This window comes from Aquarana catesbeiana, linkage group LG12 (genome assembly GCF_042186555.1).
Source record: "Aquarana catesbeiana isolate 2022-GZ linkage group LG12, ASM4218655v1, whole genome shotgun sequence".
Taxonomy (NCBI): domain Eukaryota; kingdom Metazoa; phylum Chordata; class Amphibia; order Anura; family Ranidae; genus Aquarana; species Aquarana catesbeiana.
In genome coordinates, this window is record NC_133335.1 from 107,965,687 (window position 1) to 107,992,357 (window position 26,671).

Below are 26,671 nucleotides of genomic sequence, written 5' to 3' on the forward strand. Positions count from 1 at the left end.
CGCTCTGAGAACAGATCGTTCTTCCTGATCACAAACACACATGCGATACACAGTATAAACAGTAATAAAGGGAGGACAGACCATATTGGCCCCATAAGGAATGAGGAAGGAAATCTGGTTACAAAGGATGGGGAGATGGCAAAGATATTTAAATTCTTCTCAGTCTTCACTAGGGAATCGGGGGGGCTTCAGTGACCAAAACTGCAGTGTTTGTCCTCATGACACATCACAGGAAGCACCCTCATGGCTAACAGAGGACAGAATTAGAAATGGACTTTGGAATCTTAACATGAATAAATCACCGGGACCAGATGGGTTGCACCCGAGGGTACTTGGGGAACTGAGTCAAGTAATTGCCAGACCATTGTTCCTAATTTTTACTGACAATCTACTGACTGGAATGGTACCAGCTGATGGAGAAAAGTCATTGTAGCACCAATATTTAAAAAAAGGCCAAAATAAATCCCTGGGAATTACAGACCAGTTAACCTAACATCAATATTATGCAAGCACTTGGAGAGGTTGATGAGGGAATATATACAAGATTTTAGTAATGAAAACGGTATCGTTAGCAGTAATCAGCATGCTGCCTACAAGGGCGAGTTCAGAGGGTGGTGATAAATGGGGAGTACTCAGAATGGTCAGGGGTGGGAAGTGGGGTGTGGGGTCCCCCAGGGATCTGTTCTGGGACCAATCCTGTTTAATTTGTTCATAAACGACCTGGAGGATGGGGTAAACTGCTCAATCTCTGTATTTGCGGATGACACTAAGCTAAGCAGGGCAATAACTTTTCCGCAGGATGTGGAAACCTTGCAAGAAGATCTGAACAAATTAATGGGGTGGGCAACTACATGGCAAATGAGGTTTGATGTAGAAAAATGTAAAATAATGCATTTGGGTGGCAAAAATATGAATGCAATCTACTCACTAGGGGGTGCACCTCTGGGGGAATCTAGGATGGAAAAGGACCTGGGGGTCCTAGTAGATAGGCTCAGTAATAGGATGCAATGCCAAGCTGTTGCTAACAAAGCAAACAGAATATTGACATGCATTAAAAAGGGGATTAACTCCAGGGATAAAAGCGATAATTCTCCCACTCTTCAAGATTTTGTTCCGGCCTCACCTGGAGTATGCTCTCCAGTTCTGGGCACCAGTCCTCAGGAAGGATGTACTGGAAATAAAGCGAGTACAAAGAAGGGCAACAAAGCTAATAAAGGCTCTGGTGGATATTGGTTATGAAGAAAGTTTGTGAGCACTGAACTTATTCTTTCTGGAGAAGAGACGCTTGACGAGTAAAGAACCATCTAAGAAACAAAAGAAAAATGTAGAAAAATTCCAGTGACCAGTATGAGAGAGTGAGCGATAACACCAAACTTAACACACCTGCTCCCCATTCACGCCTGAGACCTTGTAACATCGAGTCATATGCCACCGGGAAGGGAAAATGGCTAATTGGGCCCAATTTGGACATTTTCGCTTAAGGGTGTACTCACTTTTGTTGCCAGCGGTTTAGACATTAATGGCTGTGTGGCGAGTTGTTCTAAGGGGACAGCAAATTTATACTTTTATTTGTAGCAGTGTCATTTCTTCAGCATTGTCACATGAAAAGATATGATAAAATATTTACAAAAATGTGAGGGGTGTACTCACTCTTGAGATACTGTATGTTTGTGTATGTATAGAGTTGTGCTCATAAGTATACATACCCTGGCAGAATTGGATTCCTTTTTTTTTTTTTTTTTTTTTTTTTAGAGAATATGAATGACACAAAAACTTTTTTCACTCATGGTTAGTGTTTGGCTGAAGCCATTTATTATCAATCAACTGTGTTTACTCTTTAAATCATAACATAAACTGCCCAAATGACCCTGATCAAAAGTTTACATACCCTGGTGATTTGGGCCTGATAACATGCACACAAGTTGACACAAAGGGGTTTGAATGGCTATTAAAGGTAACCATCCTCACCTGTGGTCGGTTTGCTTGTAATTAGTGTGTGTGTATAAAAGGTCAATGAGTTTCTGGACTGCTGACAGACCCTTGCATCTTTCATCCAGTGCTGCACTGATGTTTCTGGATTCTGAGTCATGGGGAAAGCAAAAGAATTGTCAAAGGATCTGCGGGAAAATGTAGTTGAACGTATAAAACAGGAAAGGGATATAAAGAGCTATCCAAGGAACTGAGAATGCCAATTAGCAGTGTTCAAACTCAAGAAGTGGAAAATGAGGGGTTCTGTTTAAACCAAACCACGGTCAGGTAGACCAACGAAAATTTCAGTCACAACTGCCAGGAAAATTGTTTGGGATGCAAAGAAAAGTCTACAAATAACTTCAGGTGAAATACAGGAGACTCTGAAACCATGTAGTGTGGCTGTTTCAAGATGTACAATAAGGAGGCACTTGAAGAAAGATGGGCTGCACGGTTGAGTCGCCAGAAGAAAGCCATTACTACACAAATGACGCAAAGTATCCCTCTTACAATACGGCAAACAGCACAGAAACAAGCCTCCAACCTTCTGGCACAAAGTAATTTGGAGTGATGAGACCAAAATTGAGCTTTTTGGCCACAACCATAAACTCTTTATTTAGAGAGGAATCAACAAGGCCTACGATGAAAGGTACACCATTCCTACTGTGAGACACGGAGGTGGATTGCTGATGTTTTGGAGATGTGAGCTGCAAAGGCACAGGAAATTTGGTCAAAATTGATGGCAAGATAAATGTAGTATGTTTATCAAATACCGGAGGAACATTTGCATTCAGCAGCCAGGAAGCTGCGCATGGGACGATCTTGGACATTCCAACATGACAATGATCCAAACCACAAGGCCAATTTGACCTGTCATTGTCTACAGCAGAATAAAGTGACGGTTCTGAAGTGGCTATCTCAGCCTCCTGACCTCAGTATCATTGAGCCACTCTGGGGAGATCTCAAACGTGCAGTTCATGCAAGACAGCCCAAGAATTTACAGGAACTGGAGGCCTTTGCCAAGAGGAATGGGCAGCTTTACCATCTGAGAAGATAAAGAGCCTCATCCACAAATACAACAAAAGACTTCAAGCTGTCATTGATGTTAAGGGGGGCAATACACGTTATTGTCAGATGTTTATACTGAAATATTAACAGTATTATATTTATGGAAATATGCAAAAATCTATGGTTTAGGAGATTTTCACGTCTTTCCACTAGGGATGCACCGAATGGGTTTTTTTTTTTTTGTGCCGAAACCGATACTGAAAAAAAAATGTTCCTTGATCCCGAAAACCGATACCATATAAAAAAGTGTATGTATGTAGCTGCAGGTTAGATACATACTAGTCATACAGTAGACCACACTGTGTTCCGCCACTGGGTATGGGTGGAGACATCCTGGAAGTGGAACACAGACTAGTTTACAGCAGCGGTGCTCAGCCAATCACAGCAAGCAATGTAGACTAGTCTAGTCTGTGTTTATGGAAGTCACCGCCCATACCCAGAACACAGTGCGGTATAGTACTGTAGTATGTAGACAGCCACGGATACAGAACATACAGATTTGCACATGCAGCAGGCTGACAGCTTAGGGAGAGACATAGTTTAGCCCAACTGCAACAAACTATGGTACAGTAGTTAAAAAGCTGGAGTTCTCTCTTAAATTGAAGTGCAAAAAACTGTAGAAGAACTACAATTAACAACCAACAAATGGCACAACTAGACAATTGGAACATACTAGGTAGTCAATCATACTATGTTGTATGTTCCAATTGTCCAATAGCACAGTCCAATACAATTCATTTACTATGTTCAACATGGTAAATGAATTGGTCTATGCTACGGATTTTTAAATCTATTTCAGTAAAAGTGGCAGATTGCACTTTTAAGAACAAAAGCTGTTAAGCTTTCTCACAGGAGAGACGGTTTCTCTTCTCATCAAGAATATGAGATGCTAGACTGAATAGTCTTACTCTCTGTACTGGTGCCTGGGGCAGATAAATATCTGTGTGCAATCTGTGCAAGCAAGGGAAAACGTTCTTTGTTGATGCGCCAGTACTCAAGGGGATTGTCGCTTCTGGCAATAGACTGTTCAGCTAAATAAAGCTGTTGGGTAGTTGCACTTGTTGTGGCACCGCTATGGATTGGGGTGCATTTGTGTAAAATTTCTTCAAACATATCAGATATGGAGGGAGTGTGTTCCTCTTCACTTGTATATGATCTAACAAACTCACGTGCGTTAAGTAGTATGTTTTTCAATCGAAATTTGTCATCTATCCACTGCGCTGTCAGACTAAGCATGCTCGTTGGACTGACATCTGAACTCCAAATGTCGGTAGTCATGAGCTCATGAACGTGTTTTCTAACACTGCAAAACAATTCAGGTAGACAGGTATCTGCAAAGTAGCGTCTGCTTGGTAGTGAGTAACGCGGTTCAGTATGTTGCATGAGCCTACGGAATCCTACGTCCTCCACAACAGAGAATGGCTGGTCGTCTAATGCAATAAATTCCATAATTTTATCTGTAATGGCACGAGCTTTTGGACTGTCACTTGTACATTTTTTAACCTTTTTCAAAGACTGTTGCCACAGATGGTGTTAAGCCTGAGGCACTTTTTGAAAGTGGCGCTGTTTTCTTATCTGCATGCTGAACTGGATGACGTGTTTTCAGGTGGTGTTTTAAACCTGTTGTTGAAAAATGCCTTGGCACTGTACCCCCTCTTGAAATTTCTGCTGAGCAAAGACTACAGATTGCAAATTTAGGGTCTTTATCAGAAACTTTAAAATATTTCTACACTGCAGACATGGTTCACCTTTGCTGGTACTGCAGAATAATAGCATAGAATGATTTCTTATAGTGGGAGTGAAATCTGAGGGGGGAAAAAACGGACAAAATCAATTTAAGAGGCAGGAGGCGGAGCCTAGCGGAGCAGACATGCATTGTTAGAGCTCCACACCGCTGAGGAGAGAAGAGAAGGACAAAGCGGAGCCTGCAGGCTCAAAAGGTATCCATTTGAACCTTTTTGCCCCAGGGAACAAACTGTGAAAGTTTGGGCAGGAAATATGGTACTGGGAGGAAACCGTGGCAGAAATAAAAATCACCTCACAAAGAGCTCACAGGCACTCACTGCAGCTGAAGCAGCTCCAGTCACCTCACAAGATACAGCATCAGGGCGCTCTCACAGACAGAAAATGTCACAGCAAGACTCTCCATTTGAGTCAGATACAGAACAAATCCTCTCACAAACTTCTCCACAAGCCTCCCCAGTATCCCCAGTAATATTATTACAATTTGAAAAGATGCTTCATAAGGCTTTAAAACAAACCTCAGACCAAATAACAAAAAGCCTAACCAAAGAAATAAGAGAGCTGGGAAACCGCACCGCAGCCTTAGAAATAAAAATGGATGAAATTGAAATTACAACCCAAGAAAATATAACAGAATTGGAACAATTAAAAAAAGAGAATTTAATACTTCAAACTAAGCTCGAAGATTACGAAAATAGAGCCAGACGTTCAAACTTGCGCATAAGGGGAATACCTGAAACTGTGACAGACCTGCAATCTACTATTACTGCTCTATTACAAGAACTAAAGCCAGATATCCCTATTGAACGTTTAGAACTGGACAGAGTACACAGAGCCCTCACAGCCAAAAAGAAAGATGGACCCCCACGTGATATAATCACAAAATTTCATTATTACAGAACGAAAGAACAAATACTAATTGCTGCAAGAGAAAAAAAGGAACTTAATTTTCAAGGACACAATTATCACATTTTTGCTGACCTATCCCAACTTACTATTACTAAAAGACGATCCATGAAACCCCAACTAATGGAACTGCAACGCCACAACATTATGTATCAATGGGGCTTCCCCTTTTCAGTCAGATTTAAATACCAAGGTACAATTTACAGAAGCAGATCAGCAGATGAACTACAACAAGCCCTTTTAAAATTAAATCTGACAGAACCCACAAGCAGCAACACTCCCACACGCAGAAGAATGGCATCATCTTCACCTTCAGGCAGCACCCAGAAAATTTCAGAACAAAATGGGAATCATCATTCTCACAAAAGAGGCCGTTATGCCACATCATCCATGGACCAAGAAGATTCAATGGACTGACATCCTAATTCCTGATATCTCTTCATTTATTATACTAAGAGATGGTTCTCTATAAAAAAAACTATATTTATAACTGAATGTAACTGCATTCTGATAGTCACACACTGTGTGGGATCATGTTACATTCCAGTTATATTTCTTATTACTTCTGATTCATATAGCCTTAGAATATATAAATGAAATAAGGAAATTCTTGTTCAGTTATATATTATCAGGTAATAACAATAGATTTATTACTTTTTAGGACAAATATGTTCAATAATCCAGAAGTAATGGAAGCTTTTTCTTTCTTTTCTTAAAACAAATATATTATTACCTAACTAGTTCCTAGAATTATGTTTTTGTTTATTCTAATCTGAAGCAATACAACCTCAATTTTATGAGTTAACATATCTAAACAGTTACATATGAATAAAATATATAATTGTTTACTCTAAAAGGGTTAAAATCCCAAAATAATTCAAACTATCTTCATCAATACCAATGTTATTAACAGTACCTTTCTAACTGAATTATTTAGCCTAGGGCAAGACTAACCATATACAACCACCCTGGAATAAATAATTTCAACAAAAACTATATTCTGCACTCCAATTAATGAAACATCATTTTGATGTCTTTTGACATAGCACTTCTCTCCTGTAAGCGGAAGATCCGTGTACCCCCATTAGCCCTCCTCATTCTCCCAACCATATTATGTGGGAGTGTGACGAAGGCACTTATTCCCCTGAGAGAGATATTTATTCTCTTTCACGGGTAAATTGTGATTACTTGCAAAAAATAATTTATACAATGTATCATCTATTCTCATATGTTTTTTGTTTACTCTTTACTCCAGAATTCACTGGTTTCTTTTCTATCTATTCATCTCTTCAGTCCACACAGGTTGATCTGCGCAGTCAGCTCTGCATAACAAAAAGTAAGTCAAAACTATTTGATCTATTGCCATGGCACCACTGAATATACTTTCCCTGAATGTTCAGGGAATGAATGTCCCTCAAAAAAAGGACCAAAGCCTTCCGTACTTTCCATAACAAGAAGGCTCACATAATATGCCTCCAAGAAACACACTTCACCAAAGATTCTACTCCAAAATATATTTCTCCTTTTTATCAACAAATTTACACGGCTTCTGCCTGTACCAAGAAAAGGGGAACTCTAATTGCATTTCACCGATCCACACCATTCACCTTATCAGAAATTAAAGACCCAGAAGGTAGATACCTGATACTCATGGGTTATATAATGGATACAGCAATCACTGTGATTTCCTACTACGCTCCTAACAAACAACCTACACCATTCCTCTCACATATATTACAAGTGATTAATACACACAAAATAGGAACAGTGATAATGTGTGGGGATTCGAACCAGGTCCTCCTCCCATTTCTAGATAAATCACCTTTTACACCATCCAAAATAACCTCTAGATTACCTTTTTTCTCAACTTCTTTCCAAATACAATCTGGTAGATTCGTGGAGAGAAAGTAACCCAATGAAAAAGAAATTCACTTATTTCTCGCACCCTCATCAAACCTTCACCAGAATAGATCATATTTTTCTAACAATAGGAATGATACCAGAAATTATTGCATCAGATATAATTCCGATTCCGTGGTCTGACCATAATGCAGTATACACTACTATAGCCTCAGCCATACCAAAAGCGCATGACCCAACGTGGTACTTACCGGACATAATGCTCAAACACCCACTACATCAGATGGCCATTGAACAAGCTTTAAAGGAATACATATCAATTAATAATACAACAGACATCTCCCCAATAACACTGTGGGAAGCTCATAAGCCTGTCTTGCATGGTACAATACAAAGACAAATGGCACTATTTAAACGGGAACGCAAAAATCTAGCAAAAAAACTAGAACTCAATTTTAATGCAGCCTACATATCATTTCAAGATAATCCATCTCAGAGTACAAAATCTCATCTGGAAAAATCTAGATTGGAATACGATCTATTTCTCACTGAGTCAGTTGATAAATCCCTCAAACGCTCCAAACACAATTTCTACATGAATACAAACAAACCAGGTACATATTTGGCTCGGGCATTAAATTCAACTAACAAATCTTTCAAACCAATACGTTTGAAATTATCAAAAAATGTTTACACTTGTAATGCAGTTAAAATAGTCCATAAATTTCACTCACATCTCGCAACTTTATACAAGACAAACAATGAATTTAATCCTACAGAGGCTGAATCCTTCTTCTCAAAAATAACCTTACCTGAGTTATCTCAGAATCAAAAAAGCAGTTTGGATGAGCCTATAACTATAGATGAAGTTGCTAACGCCATAAAAGACCTAAAACTTAACAAAAGACCAGGCCCAGACGGCTACTCGGCTTTATACTATAAAACATTCTCAGAAATACTCTCTCCCATTCTCACTGAAACTTTTAACAAACTTCTAGATGGACATTCTTTTCGGCAAGAAACACTAATGGCAATTGTTTGTATGATCCCAAAACCCCTTTCTGATGATACTTCCTGTGTGAATTATCGGCCTATCTCACTGTTAAACCTTGATATTAAATTATTAGCAAAAATAATAGCAAAACGCCTCAATAGCATTATAGGAAAATTAATACATAGAGATCAAGTAGGCTTCATGCCAAATAGACAGGCAGGCGATAATATACGCAGGGCAGTGTTATTGGCACATATTGCTAAAAAACGGAAAATCTCTTTTATGTTTTCTATCTCTCGATATTAAGAGGGCATTTGACACAGTATCCTGGCAATATATGCAATATTCATTACAAAAATGGGGTTTTGGACCCCACTTTTTAACATGGATCAAAGCATTATATAATAAACCCAAAGCCTATATAAAATATGCTGGATACAAATCTGAAGCCTTTAATATCGAAAGAGGTACCCGACAGGGTTGCCCATTATCTCCCTTATTTGCCCTTATACTCGAACCCATGGCCCAATACATCAGAACAAACCAAACTATAACTGGCATTGAAGTAGGAGGTATTACACACAAATTATGTATATTTGCAGACGATATATTACTTTTTCTATCATCACCACAGGTCTCTGGTCCTAACTTAATACCAGCTCTTGATGGATTTGCAGCCCTATCCGGCCTTATGATTAATCCTAAGAAATGCCTAGTGCTTAATATTTCACTCACAAACATGGAATTGATCCCAGCTAGGGCTGCACTCCCATTCACATGGGCAGAAAAATCAATCCCATATCTTGGAATTCATTTAACAGCATCTCATTCTGACTTATTCTCAACCAATTATCCTCCTGTATTAAGACAGATCACAAATCTAATAAAACAATGGTCGCAACTTCCTTTATCCTGGATAGGGAAGATTAATGCAATCAAAATGACTATTCTACCCAAATTGCTTTATCTATTCAGAGTCCTCCCTATTCCAATTCCTCCCTATTTTTTGAGAATAGTACAAAAAAGAGCAACTTCGTTTATATGGGGCTCTTCTAAACCATGTATACCTATACACACACTACATCTTCCCAAAAATAAAGGAGGTCTGGGATACCCTAATTTTACTAACTACTACAGAGCAGCACATTTGGCCAGTCTGTCCAAATACCATGCAAAACAGGAAATCCCATTATGGGTATTTATATAGGCTTCAGAAAATGACCCTCTATTAATATCAAATTTATTATGGCTTGATCCTAAAGACCGCTTTAAAATTCATAATCCCATAACTAAACACTTCTTATCTCTCTGGGATAAACTAAAAACCAAATATCAGTTACAATCTCCACACAATCCTCTCCTTTCTTTTATCAGAAATCCGGCCTTTTATCCGGCATGGATCTACCCAAATTCTTTTAAAGCTTGGACAACATCAGGCATTCAGACACTAAATGATTTCATAGCATCTAAATCATTCCTTTCATTCCCATCGCTTAGAGAAAAATATGATCTACCAAACTCTGAGATATTTAGATATCTCCAAATCAAAAATTTCTATACACCATTCCTAAAGGGGGATACACCATTATCCCAATTATCCATTTTTGAATCAATCTGTACAAAAGATCCATTTGCTAAAGGTACAATTTCATCACTTTATAATCAATTATATGGAGTAGCAAATCTTAATAGACCCTCTTACGTTCAGAGGTGGGAGGAGGACCTGGGACGAACTTTAGAAGACACGGACTGGTCTAACATATGGCTCACATCTAAGTCATCTTCACCCAACATCTTAGCACTGGAGACAAATTATAAAGTCCTAACTCGCTGGTACCATGTACCCGCTAGAGTGGCAAAATATTCACCTAATACCTCAGCTCTTTGTTTTCGAGGATGCCCAGAAATAGGCACATATTTACACATATGGTGGACGTGCCCAGTAATCCAAACCTTCTGGAAGGAAGTCTTCGTGATTGCATCTAAAATATTTAAAAAAATAATACAACCAGATCCATATTTAACTTTACTTAATCTAAAACAGGAATAGTTAACACTCTCTCAATTCAAACTTATGATCCAACTAATAACGGCTGCAAAACAAACATTGGCCAAGGCATGGAAATCTCCTACATTGGTACTAGCAGGAACAATTCACAGAATGAATAATACAATGTCCCATGCTAAGATGGTAGCCATCGATCAAAATCAAATTCCAAAATTTGAAAAACTTTGGCATCCTTGGATAAAACAACAGTTCCTGTCAAACTTCAATGACTCTGTCCTGTTGCCATGGTAACAGATTAAATGACTTACAGAGACACCCATTCTAAGGCTTCAAAGAGAACTAAAAAGAATAATAAACTGACGAGCGGGACAACCTTGTGGACCATACCTCTACCTTTCATCCCTTTTTCTTCTTTCGCTTTCCTTTTCTCCACCTTGCGATTAAAGCTCATTATCAGAATTTATTTGACCTATATACACTCTACTTGTAAACAATATGTATAGTAACCTGTTTCCCCGAAAATAAGACCTAGTGTGATTGTCGGTGATGGCTGCAATATAAGCCCTACCCCCCAAATAAGCCCTAGTTAAAGTCCTTGTAGGTCTTATTTTCAGGGTAGGGATTATTTTCGGGGAAACAGGGTAGGGATTATTTGGGGGGTAGGGCTTATATTGCAGCCATCACTGACAATCACACTAGGTCTTATTTTCGGGGAAACAGGGTAGGTATAAATCATTTAAATACCTACAAAAGTAACTAAGGAAATGATATATATCTTTAATTTAGGTTTACGTGAACCCAATGTTTAATATTTGAAATTTCATGATATTTACCTATATAAACCCTACTGTAAAACAATAAGCTTACTTTATAGATCCTTGTAAACTTACTTTATGTATCTTTATAACATTGTATACTCAATAAACTTCTTTTGACAAGGAAAATCAATTTAAAAGCTAAACCCCAGAATGCAGCTTTAAAAAATAAAAACCTAACCAATCCTTTTTTATTTTTTTATTTTTTTTATGGTGCAGCTCTTGCCATGCAAGGTAGTTATGTCTGCACTGCAGTACATCTGACTTGTACCAAAAAGATAATTGAACTGATTAAATTTGATTTGAAATGGAATGGATCGCTTGCAGTTTGCAATTGCATGCTATTTTATTTTTTTGAGCTATTCTGTAGTATACTATAAACTTGTGCTTGTTGTTATTGAATTTGACACTTTGTCAGCGTAGTATACTAGTATTATAAGTTATACTAAATAACTATATTATATTTATTGCAAACTGTCATGTCATGTTTAAAAAATTCATGCGCTTGCTGTCATGTGTAGTATAACTATACTCAATGACAACAAGCGCATACATTTTATAGATACAGAATAGCTCAAAAAATAAATAGCATGCAATTGGAATCCATTTCATTCCATTTCAAATCAAATCATATTTAATCAGTTCAATTATATAAAATCTTTTTGCTACAAGGCAGATCTATTGCAGTGCAGACAGACATTTTAAATACTAGTATTGCATGGCAAGAGTGCTGGCTTTTTGTTTAACAAAGGCCAAGTAGTAAGTAATACATGTTGTTTTGACTGCTATAGACAGATCATCATTTCAGTTTCAGTACTATAATAAAATAATACTACTAGTTGGTTTGTTTCTGTCAGTTTAAATAAGGCAAAATGCTCACCGGCGAATAGTAGTAATGGTAGCCATGCAGGAGGGACAGTGCCCACTCTTGTACTTGAGTATGCTATGTGTAGCCCTCTATGAAGCCGTCTCTCGGGTCCCAGCAGCGTCTCTTGGGTCCCAGCAGCGTCTCTCAAGCACGAGAAGCGTTCCTGGGGAAGGTGCCAGCGTCTCAGCAGGGAACGTGCTTACGAGTGCGGCGTCTTAACTGCGAGGAACGTGCACGCCGCCCACCGCTACTGCGCATGCATGATTTTTGGCGCCATTATCGGCAAGAATTCTTTTGCCATTTTGCCGAAAAGGCCATTTTCGGCCGATATGTTTTGCCGGCCGAAATTTCGGTGCATCCTTACTTTCCACAAGTCAACCAAATAATTCAAATTTGTTTGTCCATGCTGTTAGGAATGTAGATTGTCTAGGGATATTTTTAGACCGTCGATACCTCTGCGTAAGGTGTACCTTACAATCCCCACAGGCCTGTGAGATTAGCCCATTGAGACAATGATAAAAAAACAATGACAGGGTCTCTCCGAGCAAAATCTAAAAGTTTATTCTGTCTCTGTCAATATAAAGGGGGTATTGTGAGAAACTACACCCCCCTGATTGTCATTATAAATTATCCAATCAAATACAAAGACATTTTATGAGAAAAACTAAACTCAACAAAAATAATCATACAGCGTAATTTCTGGGAAATCACTTGCTTTACAAGAAATTGGAAAGTACCATATGAGAAACAAATCTAGAAAGAAAGATAACAGGAACAATGAACAGTACGTGCACACAGCTGTTTGTGAAATGTAAAACGGGAAAAAGCACAAAATGGAAACTGATTATTGTAAAATAGATGCAGTTAATCTTAATCTAAATATCCCTTCAATCCCCTCTTGGATCATATAAAATGATCTCTACATTCTATCCAGTGTTCTAGTACTTCTTTGGGATTGTGGCATAGATTGCCTGATGTTTCTTCATGTGTGTCATGTAGGACAGAACCTTATCAGGAGATTGAAGGTGTGCAATTATGCAGGTACAACACTTAAAACAGAGGTAAAGAATCAGAACAAGGATAAATATAACAATGACAAGGACAATGTTTTTTAACCATGAAAATACACCTCCAAACCCAAATCCTGCATTGTCAAATGGGCTCCATGTTTTAGCAATGTCCCTAGCTTTCTGCTGGAGCTGGCCTACTTCTTTTTGGTGTTGTGCAATAATATAGTAGTCAGGCAACGTGGCACTTGTGTTAGAGAACCAAGTACAGCATTTGTAGTCCTCAGTCATTTCACATAAACCTGTGAGAGCTGCACTCATGCTTTCTATAGCTAACTTATGTAATTCTAGCTGTTTTCTAATTGCTCTAGTTTCTATGTTTAACATGGCAATGTCATTTGAATTCCTCTCCATTATCTCATCCAATATACTTGAATAATTGTTCAACCTTTTCATCATGTCTATACCCCATCCTGTCCAAGAAGTAAACCATGCCCAGGCCATATCTTGTTTATAGAACAATTCCCTTTTGTAACGGTGTTTGAGGGGGTATCTGGGGTGTATACTGGCCTCTAGGGGATGTCCCCTTTATCATCCCCTACCACTCTCATGACAGATACCAAGGGTGCAAGATAACACCATCCCTTAACATGGAGGGGCACCCAGGGATAACACACTTTCCCACAACATACATAGATACTTTGTCCTAATGCAAATGGCTTCTTAGCAACAATATCGTGAGTGTACTTGTCCTGTGTTGCGATTATAAATTGGTGGAATATATCACCTACATTATCAGAGAAGGAGGAAAAGTTATGCAAAGTACAGTTTAGCTTTGTGTCAGATACTTAAAACAGTGAGCAGGCAGGAGCAGAGCCTCTGGATTTGCACATGGAGAAGTTAAATATTGACCTGCTGCAAGTGGAGTGGTTAGTTTGTGTCTCATTCCCTAAATTAAAACGCCAATCAGGGGAATGACTTTTACCTGCTATTGGAAAGGTAACAGTGTTGTTTATGTACAGAGTGGATATGTTAGTTAAGAAGACAGGAGGAGTCTCGTTGAGGAAGGAGGAAATATTTAAAGGTACAGCCAAAAGGGGAATTCGGGCAGTGCTAGGATGTAATTTGCTACATATCCAACATTCTTCATACCCTTATTTTTGAGCATAAGCATACTTAAATTTTAGCAAAAGCATCTTATCAGTAAAACTAACTCCAATTTCTCTTTGTTCTAGCTTGTGTCACTGTAGTGTTCTCGTGTGTGTGTGTGTTCCCACAGATACTTTTAATTGCACCCAGTTCTTCAGGGTGGTATATACAGTTAGTGATGATCCAGGTGGGCAGGAACACTATCAGAGAGATCAGGAAGCAAAATGCCTTGCCAGAAGTCTGTGGTGAAATAAGCGAGGTCATAGTCTCTGGCCGGACCTGCTTTCCCAGGAACTCCTCCTTCATCTGCTTGGACTTCTGCTTGAGGGCCTCCTGTATCCAAGATCTTCTTCCTGCTCCTGGGGCTTTAGGCAACCTTTTTCACTCGGCTGGCATGGATCCAGGACTGGCAATTTTCCACTAGGATGGCTGTTCTGGTCACTGCAACCACTGTAGTAGGAGGTCCAAAGGGATACTCTTTCTTTTTATTTCTGTTCAGTTGTTGGACCACCTCGGTGTCTCCCACCTTGAAGTGGTGAGTAGCTTCCTGTGAAGAAAAAGGAGAGGTGTTTCGACTGTATCCAATGTTTCAACCAGTTTTCTTACATATTCTTCCTGTATTAAATCTAAATTTCCCTTTTCTATCATTAAAGGTGCTCTGGCCCTTGGGATGGGGAAAGGTCTACCCATCAAAACTTCAAAAGGTGTATACCCTGTTGTTTTGGAAGGGGTCATTCTTATTTCTGCCAGGATTTTTTGAGAGAGATCCTTTTTACAGTTGGCAAAGGTTCCTCGTGTAGCCTTTCTTATCTTGTCTTTTATTGTTCTGTTTATTCTTTCTACTATCCCTGAGCTCTGAGAGTGATAGAATGGAAATTTCACATTCCCTATCTTGAGAGTTTTTACCAGGTCTTGTCAGACCCTGGCCATGAAAGCTGGACCATTATCTGAGTTTATATGAAGTGGGCATCTCCATCAAGGAATGATTTCCTGAGTGAGGGTCCTCACTACTGTTTGTGCATCTTCTTTTGTAGTTACAAAAAGTTCAACCCATCTTGAGAATATGTCCACAATTACCAAAAGATATTTCTGTCTTTTGCCTAGTTTGGGCATGTGTGTGAATTCAATCTGCAAATGTGTAAAAGGAGATGTTGGATATATCAGGTGTTCATGTTTGGCCTTGATGGCCCTGATGATGTTTGGATTGTTCCTACAAAAGAAGATGCACAAACAGTAGTGAGGACCCTCACTCAGGAAATCATTCCTTGATGGAGATGCCCACTTCATATAAACTCATATAATGGTCCAGCATTTATGGCCAGGGTCTGACAGGACCTGGTAAAAACTCTCAAGATAGTGAATGTGAAATTTCTATTCTATGCATCTTGATACATAATCCTTTACCAGCAAAATGCATGCTGTGATATAAAAATCTCTACTCAGAAGATCAGCTGTGACTTGTATACCTGCGTGACCTATTCCGTGGTACTGTGAGATGAAGAGTGATGCACTTGCTGCTGGTAAACATGGTTTCCCCTCTTTGCAGAGAAGTCTAGTTTTTGGATCTTTCTGCACACCCTTTTTATCCCAATCCCTTAATGATGCATAATCCTGAAGATCTGCAAGTGATTGTTCAAATGGGGATAGGTCAGGTATCGGCATAGCCATTTGGTTATCTGCTGTCTGTGAGATAGCAGCTTGTTTAGCAGCAAGGTCAGCCAGAGCATTTCCCCTGGCTGTCTGTTGGCCTGTATGTGCTCTGCAGTGTACTATAGCCAGTGTTTTAGGTAGCTGGATAGCTTTTAGCAGTGACATTACCAAAGAAGAATGTGATATGTTCTTTCCATCTGCTGCCACGAAGCCATGCCTGCTCCATATCACACCAAAGTCATGTACCACGCCGTACCCATACTTCGAGTCAGTGTAACTGTTTACATCCTGACCTTCAAAGAGCTAGCATGCTCTAGTGAGTGCAATTAATTCATCAGCCTGTGCTGATTGATATGGGATAGGCTTGGCCTCAAGTATAACATCTGGAAGCTGCACAACTGCATACCCTGCATGGTATGTGTGATCATTTGGCCTAGAGCAAGAACCATCTACAAAAACATTCTATGTATCTGACCGTGCTGTGGAAGATAAATCAGACCTGGGTGATGTGTCTTGGTGAATGAGGTTTATGCAGTCATGTTGTGACACAACCTCATCCTTCTCTCCTTTTAATCCTAAAAGGTCGTTTAAGATTGGCGCTGGGCCTGCAGTGGGAGAAGCATATTTGATGTGCAATTCTGAATTGGACAGCAAGATCACCTCATAGCCGCTCAACCTCTGAGCAGACATGTGCTATGTATGTACATTTTTCAACAGGATTGACACATTGTGGGTGGTGTGAAGTGTGGTGTCGTGCCCCAGAGTGAAAGAAGTGGCCATCTCAACCAGCATCGCACATGATGCTAGAGCTCTGAGATGTGCAAGCATGCCTTGCACCTGTACTGGAACCACCTTTGAGGAAAAAGCTACAGGGCGCTGTCTCCCACCATGTTCCTGGGCCAGTACTCCCACCATGGTTCTACAATTTTCCCTGGCAAACAAGTGAAACATTTTGCCATATTCAGGGAGGCCGAGGCTTGGGCTGGTAACCATTGCACATTTCAACATGGAAAAAGCATTTTACATTTCATCAGACCATTTTACAATATCAGACATTTCAGAGAGGGTTGCTTGTCTCAGTATATTGTCATATAAAGAACAGTCAGGTATCCATTGGCGGCAGTAACCAATCATTCCAAAAAAGATGAGCATGTCTTAGTAAGTGGGCGGGGCAGACCCACTAGAGCAGCAGCTCTTTTATGACTGACTTTCTTAACTCCGAGACAGCACAAACCCTAGGTACTCAACCTCCTGTTTACACCATTGTAACTTTTTCTTAGACACTTTGTGACCACATACATGTAACCATTTCAATAAGGAGAGGCTATCAGCTCGGCAGTCCTCCTCTGAAGAACTACAAATCAAAAGATCATCAACATATTGCAACAGTACAGAACCATGAGGGGCAGTTCAAAGCCTGAGGGTGGCTTGGAGTACTATAGAATAGACCACAGGTGAGTCTATGTAACCCTGGGGCATTCTACACCAGGTAAACTGGCGATTGCGTTGGTCAATCGACACTGTAAAATTAAACAGTGGCCGTGTCTCCTTGTCTACAAGGACGGAGAAAAAAAAATTCCTTAAATCAATCACAGTAAAATACTCTGCATCGTATGGTATGGCGATAAATATTGATGGCACATCAGGCACTATTGAGGCAATCGGTACCACTAGGCTATTGATGGCCCTTAGGTCTTGTACAAACCTATAGTCACCATTTGCCTTCTTTACCGGGTTAATGGGAGTATTGTAGGGCGAGACAATTTCCCTTAGGATTCCTTTCCTGAAGAAATCCTTGACTATTTGGCTGTAAGCCATCCTCTCTGTCTCTAGCTATGGGGTATTGCCTGTGGCATACAGGTTGGGCCCCTGGTTTTAAGGTGGCTTTGTAAGGTGTACAAGGGATAAATCCCACATCCAGTGAATTTTCTGCCCAAACTGCCTCCTCTATTCCTCCCTCAATCACATCTTCTGTCAAGGAAATGGATGGAAAAAGGGTGAGGATGTTTATCCTATCAGATTCCACATATAACCCTCCTTTTTTTGTGACTTTCATTGTAATTCCCAGTTTTCCTAGTAAATCTCTGCCCAAGAGATTCACCGGACAGCCAGGTATTATTCTGAAACAGTGATCCCGTTCCAGTCTTGTCAATGATTGAAAGGGGTGGTGTTTTAAAAGAGACTGTGCATGTTATCCTGAACACGAAGTCCTGCCTCTTGTGTCCAAACTTCTAGAAATCTTTTCCAAAATTAACAGATTCTGCTGGCTTTTGTTTGCAAGCTGGTAGGGAAGATTTGTTGCTGCATGTCCTCATGTGATGAGGTCCTTATCTGGTTGTGGAATGTAAGGGGGAGGAGGCGGGGCACTTGGTATAGGCATAGAGAAGGTTGATTTAACCCTTAAATTTACCATCCCATGACTCTGCTAAACCCATCGTGGACAATGTTTGGGCTAGGATGCTATAGGGAGCCTCGGTCCAGCCGGGGATCTCCACAGCATGCATTTTTATTTTCATCTTTATTTTTCTTTCTAAACATTCTAGATTCTTGTAAATACTGAGTCTTTTTTTTTTTTCTTGGCAAAATGCCAGTAAGCACTCATGGCCAGTGGTTCCCCTGATCATAAGCAAGCTTTGCACGTTATTACTTTTCTTATTTTTATAACCAAACAATTTTTATTTATATTTCAAATTTTTTGGCAGAGTGCCAACAGGTTCAAACAGTACTTTCAATTGCGGTAGTACTAATGGCGCAAATGATTCCCCACTATCTATTACAGTCAGTGAGATATTATCACTTGAACCCTGCTGGCAAAAAGCCAAATATCCAAATTTTGCACCGGTCTTCCCCTGTGCAAGAAATGTCAGTAGCAAAAAGAATTATTCAAATAGCATGTTTTGATCAAAAGTTAGCCTCAGAGTATCCTGCCGACTACAATACGATACAGGTTATAGCTTATACTTTAGAGTCAAAGCATTCATATGTAAATCATTAAACATCAATACATCACTGGATATTGTAGCATCACTCTACGTTTCGATTGGGGGACTTACATCAGTCACAAAAAGGAGCCGGGAGTTCACCGCAAGACACGTCTGTCGCCTTTTCTTTAAGTCCCGTTATAATACAGTGCAGTGGAAGGCGTCGTCTTACCTTACAACGCTGACAAATTCCACACAGACAGTTTACAAATTATCTTAACTTATACGCTACAGGGAAGATAAGCAAAGAGTTTTGGTTTTGTCCGACACACCTTATCAGACTTTTTATAATTGCAGTACTGTATAAATCATAAAGCTCTCCCAGAGCTTATCTCACGGTTTACCCAAAACAATTGCTGCTTACTCAGAGCAGTCTTTGAAGCCCTCCCAGGGCTTATCTTGCTGTTAACTCAGAACAGCCTTCATTACTGCTTCTCAGAGCAGTTACTTATCGAGGTCTAAAAATTAATTACAGGTCCCTTTTAAAGGAATCGATCTCTAAATTAAAATCACGGCAAGAGAAAAATAGATATAACTCTAACTCACCGGACTTATTATGATCGATCGCGGACGAGCACTCAACTGTTAGGAATGTGGATTGTCTAGGGGTATTTTTAGACCCTCGATACCTCTGCATAAGGTGTACCTTACAATCCCTTGAGACAATGATGAAAAAAAAAATGACAAGGTCTCTCTGAGCAAAATCTAAAAGTTTATTCTGTCTCTGTGAATATAAAGGGGGTATTGTGAGAAAGTACAGCCCCCTGAACGTCATTACAAATTATCCAATCAAATACAAAGACAGGAAAAAAGCGCAAAATGGAAATTGATTATTGTAAAATAGATGCAGTTCTAAATATCCAAGCACATGCACTCAAATATCAAATATGTTGGTGATACAGATGCCGAGAACATTACCACAAGAAATATCAAGCATCAACATTTTGTGACAGCTTTGTAAATGGCTTTTTGTGGTTTTTACAGACTATGAAAACAAACTAGGTGTTGCTTCAACACGTGTGATTTCTTCTCAAACAAATAGACCTTCAAGCTTACACTTTAAAAATGCATGGACAAAATGTTATACTGTGCACAGAGCTTGATAATTTAATCAAGACTTAGTTACGGTAAAGATAATTCTCTAACAAAATTTTATGTTTAAACATATATATCATAACAAAACCATTGATACAGACTTTGGAATTAGCTTTTTAAGAGATATACAAAGATGTGTATTTCTCTTATAATTGGAATATAATTATGTCATGCTGCAGTTAGAAATAACACAATTACAATGCTATGTCACAAAGGTTAAATGGTTTAGCCATGTATATGCTAATTAATTCAATACCAAAAGATAAAATAGAAAATTAATACTTTACCGGAGATCTAAGAAACTTTTGTTTGAGAGCTATCAGCTAAGCATCCTCAAAGGATACCATTACTACATTTTTCCGTTATCTTTTCCTCCTGCTTTCTCCTTCCGTTTCAATCCCCCCTCCTGCCATGTGTATCACTCTATATTCCCCCAGGAGTGGGTGTGGAAATGCCTTTCACGTCATGAGTGACGTCAAACACATGTCATTTCCTGCCCAAAACTTATAGGGGCAATATCGAACCTTTATTCACAGTGGCCAATAGGGGGTGTGTTGTATCGCTTAACATACCAAATTTAATTTCCGCATAACCTTTTGAGTTTAACAGAAGAACATCAATTTGATAAGGATGTCTCTCTAATGGCATTTGTCAAACTTTCTAGACTTACTGGCTCTCCATATGATATGTGTTTGAGAAAATATACCCCACACAATTACCTAATTCTCACATATCTTCGGGAGTTAGGTAACACTGCACTAAAAACCTCATGTATTATTTCACGAGAATTCTTACACTCAAACTTCATACATTTTGTTTTTTCATAATATTACAAACATGCTATGTCTATATGAAAAAACAATGTACTAATATATTTTTATGAATATATCCATATAAAATACGAATATATTTTCGAAAAATATATAAACCAAAATAGGTAACATTGTTCAATTATGCATATAATTACTCCAATATAATAATAAGAATTATCGCTAATACAGTTACATGTTATGATTTGTAAGGTTGGTCTATAAGGCAACTTTTTGAATAAGCCCTATTTTTGTTTCTCAGTCCTGAGAAAGAAAAAAATATGTCTAAGTTCATGGTTCCCTTATCTTGTTTATTTGACTAAGACTTCTCAAGATTTATAACTTGGGAGAATATGCACACTGGGTCCTTTAACCACTTCACCCCCGGAAGATTTTACCCCCTTCCTGACCAGAGCATCTTTTGCGATTCGGCACTGCGTCGCTTTAGCTGACAATTGCGCAGTCATGTGACCTTGTACCCAAACAAAATTGACGTCCTTTTTTTCCCACAAATAGAGCTTTCTTTTGGTGGTATTTGATCACCTCTGCGGTTTTTATTTCTTGCGCTATAAACAAAAGAAGTGACAAGTTTGAAAAAAAAAACACTATTTTTTACTTTTTGCTATAAATATTCAAATTTGTTTTTTTTTTAAACAAAATTTTTCCTCAGTTTAGGCTGATACGTATTCTTCTACATATTTTTGGTAAAAAAAAAAAATCGCAATAAGCGTATATTGAATGGTTTGCGCAAAAGTTATAGCGTCTACAAAATAGGGGATAGATTTATAGCATTTTTTATTTATTTATTTTTTTACTAGTATTGGCGGCGATCTGCGATTTTTATCGTGACTGCGATATTGCGGTGGACATATCGGACACTTTTGACACATTTTTGGGACTATTCACATTTATACAGCAATCCATGCTATAAAAATGCATTGATTACTATATAAATGTGACTGGCAATGAAGGGGTTAACCAGGAGGGGGCGCTGTAGGGTTAATTATGTTCCTAGGGAGTGATTCTAACTGTAGGGGGAGGGGACCGATCAGTGTTCCTCTGTACAAGGAACACACCATCGGTCTCCTCTCCTCTGACAGGACGTGGATCTGTGTGTTTACATACACAGATCCACAGTCCTGCTCTGTTACCGAGCAATCGCGGGTGCCCGACGGACATTGCGGCCGCTGGACACGCGCATCGGGTCCCCAGTGACACGGCTGGCGCGCGCGCCCCCTAGGGGACCTGGAAGGCGATCACGTCATGTGACGTCCGCCCAGAACAATAGCTGTACCGTCCCGCTGTCATATGACGGTGGGCGGGCAGCAAGTGGTTAAGAACTGGGGTTTGTAAACTTTTGATCAGGGTCATTTGGGTAATTCCTGCTGTGATTATGATTTAAAAAGAGTAAACACAGTTGATGATAAATGGCTTCAGCCAAACACTAACCATGAGTGAAAAAGTTTTTGTGTTCATATTCTCTGAAAAATGGCCAAGAAATCATAAATTCTGCTGGGGTATGTAAACTTATGAGCACAACTGTAACTGTATAAAGAAAATTATATATATCATCTTCTCCGCTCCTCCCAAGACCTTCTGCTCTTTAGTTCCCTTGTTACCTCCTCCCATGCTCGCCTCCAGGACTTTTCCAGAGCCTCTCCCATCCTCTAGAACTCCCTGCCGCAATATGTCTGTTCAGCTCCCACCCTGTCCTCCTTTACACGATCCCTGAAAACTCACTTATTCAAGGAAGCCTACCCGGCCTCCACCTAAGAACTGTACTGTTTGTTTCTATTGTCGTCCGGCATCTCTACGATATAGTCAACTAAAACAGATTAGGGCTGTTGTGTAACTGCACCTATAAAAGCATCTATAAAAGTTTAAGAAGTCAGGTTTTTCATTGCTTGGCCTATTGTATATGTTCTTTGGACATCCTGACTGTTGCCAAAAATAAAGATTTTGTTTAACCACTTGCCACCCGCCATATAGCAGAATGACAGCGGCAAAATGGTTTCAGTATTCTGACAGGACATTATATGACGTGATCAGGATATTAAGCCGCTGTGCCCCCCGGGGGCACGCATCGTGGCAATCGTTGTTGCGGTGTGTCAGTCTGACACACCGTAACTCCGATCTAGGTAAAGAGTCTCTGACGGAGACTCTTTAACACGTGATCAGCCATGTCCAATCACGGCTGATCACGATGTAAATAGGAAGAGCCGGTGATCGGCATTTCCACAATCGCGTCTGGCAGACGCGACTAGAGGAGAGCCAATCGGCTGCTCTCCTGACAGGGGGGGTCTGTGCTGATTGTTTATCAGCACAGCCCCCCCTTGGATCCCGCCCAGGACCACCAGGGATGCCTATCAGTGCCTCATATCAGTGCCCATTAGTGCCACGTATCAGTGCCCAGCAGTGCTGCCCATCAGTGCCACCCATAAGAACCCATCTTTGCAGCCTTTCAGTGCCCATCAGTGTCACCTATCAGTGCCTCCCAGTGCCACCCATGAATGCCCATCAGTGCTGCATGTCAGTGCCCGCTCATTGGTGCCACCTCATCGGTGCCGCCTTATCAGTGCCCATCAGTGAAAGAGAAAACTTACTTATTTACAAAATTTTATAACCGAAACAAAAAGCAAAACTTTTCCTTTTTTTTTATTTGTTTAGCAAAAAATAAAAACTGCAGAGGTGATCAAATACCACCAAATGAAAGCTCTATTTGTTGGAAAATGATAACATTTTAGTTTGGGTACAGTGATGGATGACCGCGCAATTGTCATTCAAACTTCGACAGCGCTGAAAGCTAAAAATTGGTCTGGGCAGGAAGGTGTATAAGTGCCCTGTATTGAAGTGGTTAAAAAAAAAAAAAGAAAAAAAAAAGTTTCAAGATTTCTGTTCTATTTACAGACCCAAAACCAAAGTGGGGCATCCGCCCATACTAGACTTAAAATCTGTAAACCGATTTCTTCATCCAGCAAAATTCCAAAAGCGTCTACTAGATCTGCTTCCCTCAGATGAGAGGAATTTCTTGAAATAGTAGACATACAGAATCTCCCATTTTCTCATTTTCCCATCCCACCAATGCTTTCTGCATTTGGCTGTGAATTTATAAAAATATGTAGAATACATATCGGCCTAAACTGAGGGAAAAAAAACTTTTTTTTTTATATATATATTTTTGGGGGATATTTATTATAGCAAAACGTAAAAAAAAATTGCGTTTTTTTTTTTTCAAAATTGTTGCTCTTTTTTTGTTTATAGCGCAAAAGATAAAAACCACAGAGGTGACCAAATACCACCAAAAGAAAGCTCTATTTGTGGGAACGTCGCACGACCGCGTAATTGTCAGTTAAAGCGACGCAGTGCCGAATTGCAAAAAGTGCTCTGGTCAGGAAGGGGGTAAAATCTTCCGGGGCTGAAGCGGTTAAGGAATAGGTTCCTAGTTTTCCCATCAAAGCCCATTCTACCAGGGCTGTTGATGTGTCCTGGTCTTGTCAGCATCAAGCATATTTATTCCAGATTTGCCAGGCCATTATCTGGCCCTCTGTTAACACAGAGGCTATCACATCGATCAGGTGATCGGGAACCAGGAGTCCTGGTTTCCTATCATTACTACAAGACCCAGGGCTATCTGTGAAAGCCCAGTCTGCTGGGAGCGCACTGTGCGGCCTTTTTCCCAGCACAAACACTGGTACACACATTTGTGTTACAGAAGAAAACCCATCCGCATATGAGTATAGGCAGGAAAGGATTTAACCCTTGTGTTTCTTGTGGGCCAATTGGCAGTTCTTTGTTATGATGTTGCAAACTCATTATTGTTGGGTACTTCCATTGGACTATGAATAAAAGTCCTGTAACGTACAATTATGATAACAAGTTTTTTTTTGCTGTCAGTTTTCTATCTTGGAGAAGCCCCCACCAGATCTTGATGATGAGTTCTAATTGCTTACCAAAAAACTGGAGCCTCACTGAGTGGGCGGTATTATGTGGGTACGCTCTGGGGGTGGCCTAGCAAAGGTTTTTGCCAGTGGTCAATCACCTGAGGGTAGGAGCATATAACCCATATTCTGTGAAGTCCTATGTACTATGCTTTACTCAATGAAGAATTTACAGGTAATTCAATATACCTTTTTAACTGTTTACACACTACTCTGTAGAAGAGGCGATGAAGACTACTTAGAACCATTGACAGATACTGAATGATCAGACGTTCAAACCATAGTAACTAAAGTTTCCATTTCTCTTATGCAAAAGCTTGCCCTTCTCTACATTCTGCATTGAAAATACTGAACCCCGCAAAAATTATACTTTTGGGGGCATAAGGAAACGCCAATAGATGGGATAGATGTGAAATGGAGCCAGGCACCATAATACATATGGTGCAGAATTGCCCCACACTATTTGTCTTGTAAGAAAATTTAAGACACCAAAATGTTTGGGATATTGCTTGCCCCACCAGCATTCCGATTATGGAAATAATTGGTAGAAAAAAACTGGCTTACCAATTATATAGGCGTTCACAAAGATGTATGAAACCGTGGGAGAGTTGGTTGAAGAGACCAGACCTAACACAACCTACCTGATACAGCAAAGGCTACAAAGATGCATATAATCCCATGTAACTGTTACATGCGGGGAAGGGAACCATGCATGCTCAAGCAGATGTGTACTAAAAAATTATTTGTTGATTTTTGAAATGACAAAAACCAACTTCTCCTTTTATAAAGTACAAGTTTTTATTGTGAAAAAAAACGAAACAATGCAGCATGTAATGTTAACCTATAAATTTTGTTACTTGACAGCTCCTTATCTTCCAGATTATTTTCTATTTCTCATCTTTTAGGAAATGGTGCGCGGCAATAGATATCGCACAATACACTGGTCATTTGTGGCGTCTCTTGAGCCTTCCAGAATCGTGCAGGTCCGATGCCCTGAAATGGTATCGAAGGGAAATCTTTACGGTCAAGTGACTGTTCGAATGCACAGCAAGCAGGTGATTGACAAACTTCCTTTGTGTAGGGTATCTGGTATATTTGTGATAGCGAAGAACTGTAGTGGGTGGAGGTTAAATCAAACGCATCAAAGATAAAATGCATATTCTTTGCCAGAGCTTAATTTATGGTAGAGGTAAGCAGCCAATTCTGGGCTTCAATAACATGCATGTAAAAAAAAAAAAAAAAATTGAAAAATAGACACAGAAACCTGCTTTGTACAGCTAAATGAGAGGAATCAGAACAAACAGAACAAAGATGCCCAGAGACAGACTAGCGCAATGGAATTGTGACTTTTAGCTTTATTGGGCAAAGCAGAAAAAAAATTCCAGTTCTAGATTTGCAGCTCTGATCACTGGAATTAGAGGCCTTTGCGAGGTTAATCTGATCACCAGTAGATGAAGATTACTTCTAAGGTGCAGGTCACTGATGTCTATGGCTGTCCATTAGGCACTCTGCTTCTTAAAGGGATAGTTCACCCTTTACCACAAAACTACCTATGCAGATAAGGGGCATCTGTAGAAAACAAACTGTACAGTTCTGACTAAAGTTGATCAAAGCCCTTGCTATAGGCCCATTTATATACGTTATGAAGCCTGACTGGAATACTCCCAGGATGTTTCTAAGTGAGGCCTAGTCATCTTCCACTATCACAGAGGTGAGTTCTCAAATGCTGAGCTCAGAGCTACTGCATCAGGGGAGAGTACTTAGCAACGTCCTGGGAGTATTCCACTCAGGTTTCATAAGGTATGTATATGG

The 26,671-nt window shown here is 39.6% G+C and overlaps 1 protein-coding gene across 3 annotated transcripts in view; it reads left to right on the forward strand.

Annotated features, from left to right (window-relative positions):
• MRPL45 (mitochondrial ribosomal protein L45) overlaps positions 1 to 26,671 on the forward strand; it is a 216,766-nt gene that overhangs the window by 145,430 nt on the left and 44,665 nt on the right. For all 3 annotated transcript variants that reach the window (XM_073608271.1, XM_073608270.1, XM_073608269.1), the window contains one exon: positions 25,765 to 25,914. In XM_073608271.1, the coding sequence (XP_073464372.1) occupies positions 25,765 to 25,914 (150 nt within the window). The remainder of the gene's footprint in view (positions 1 to 25,764; positions 25,915 to 26,671) is intronic.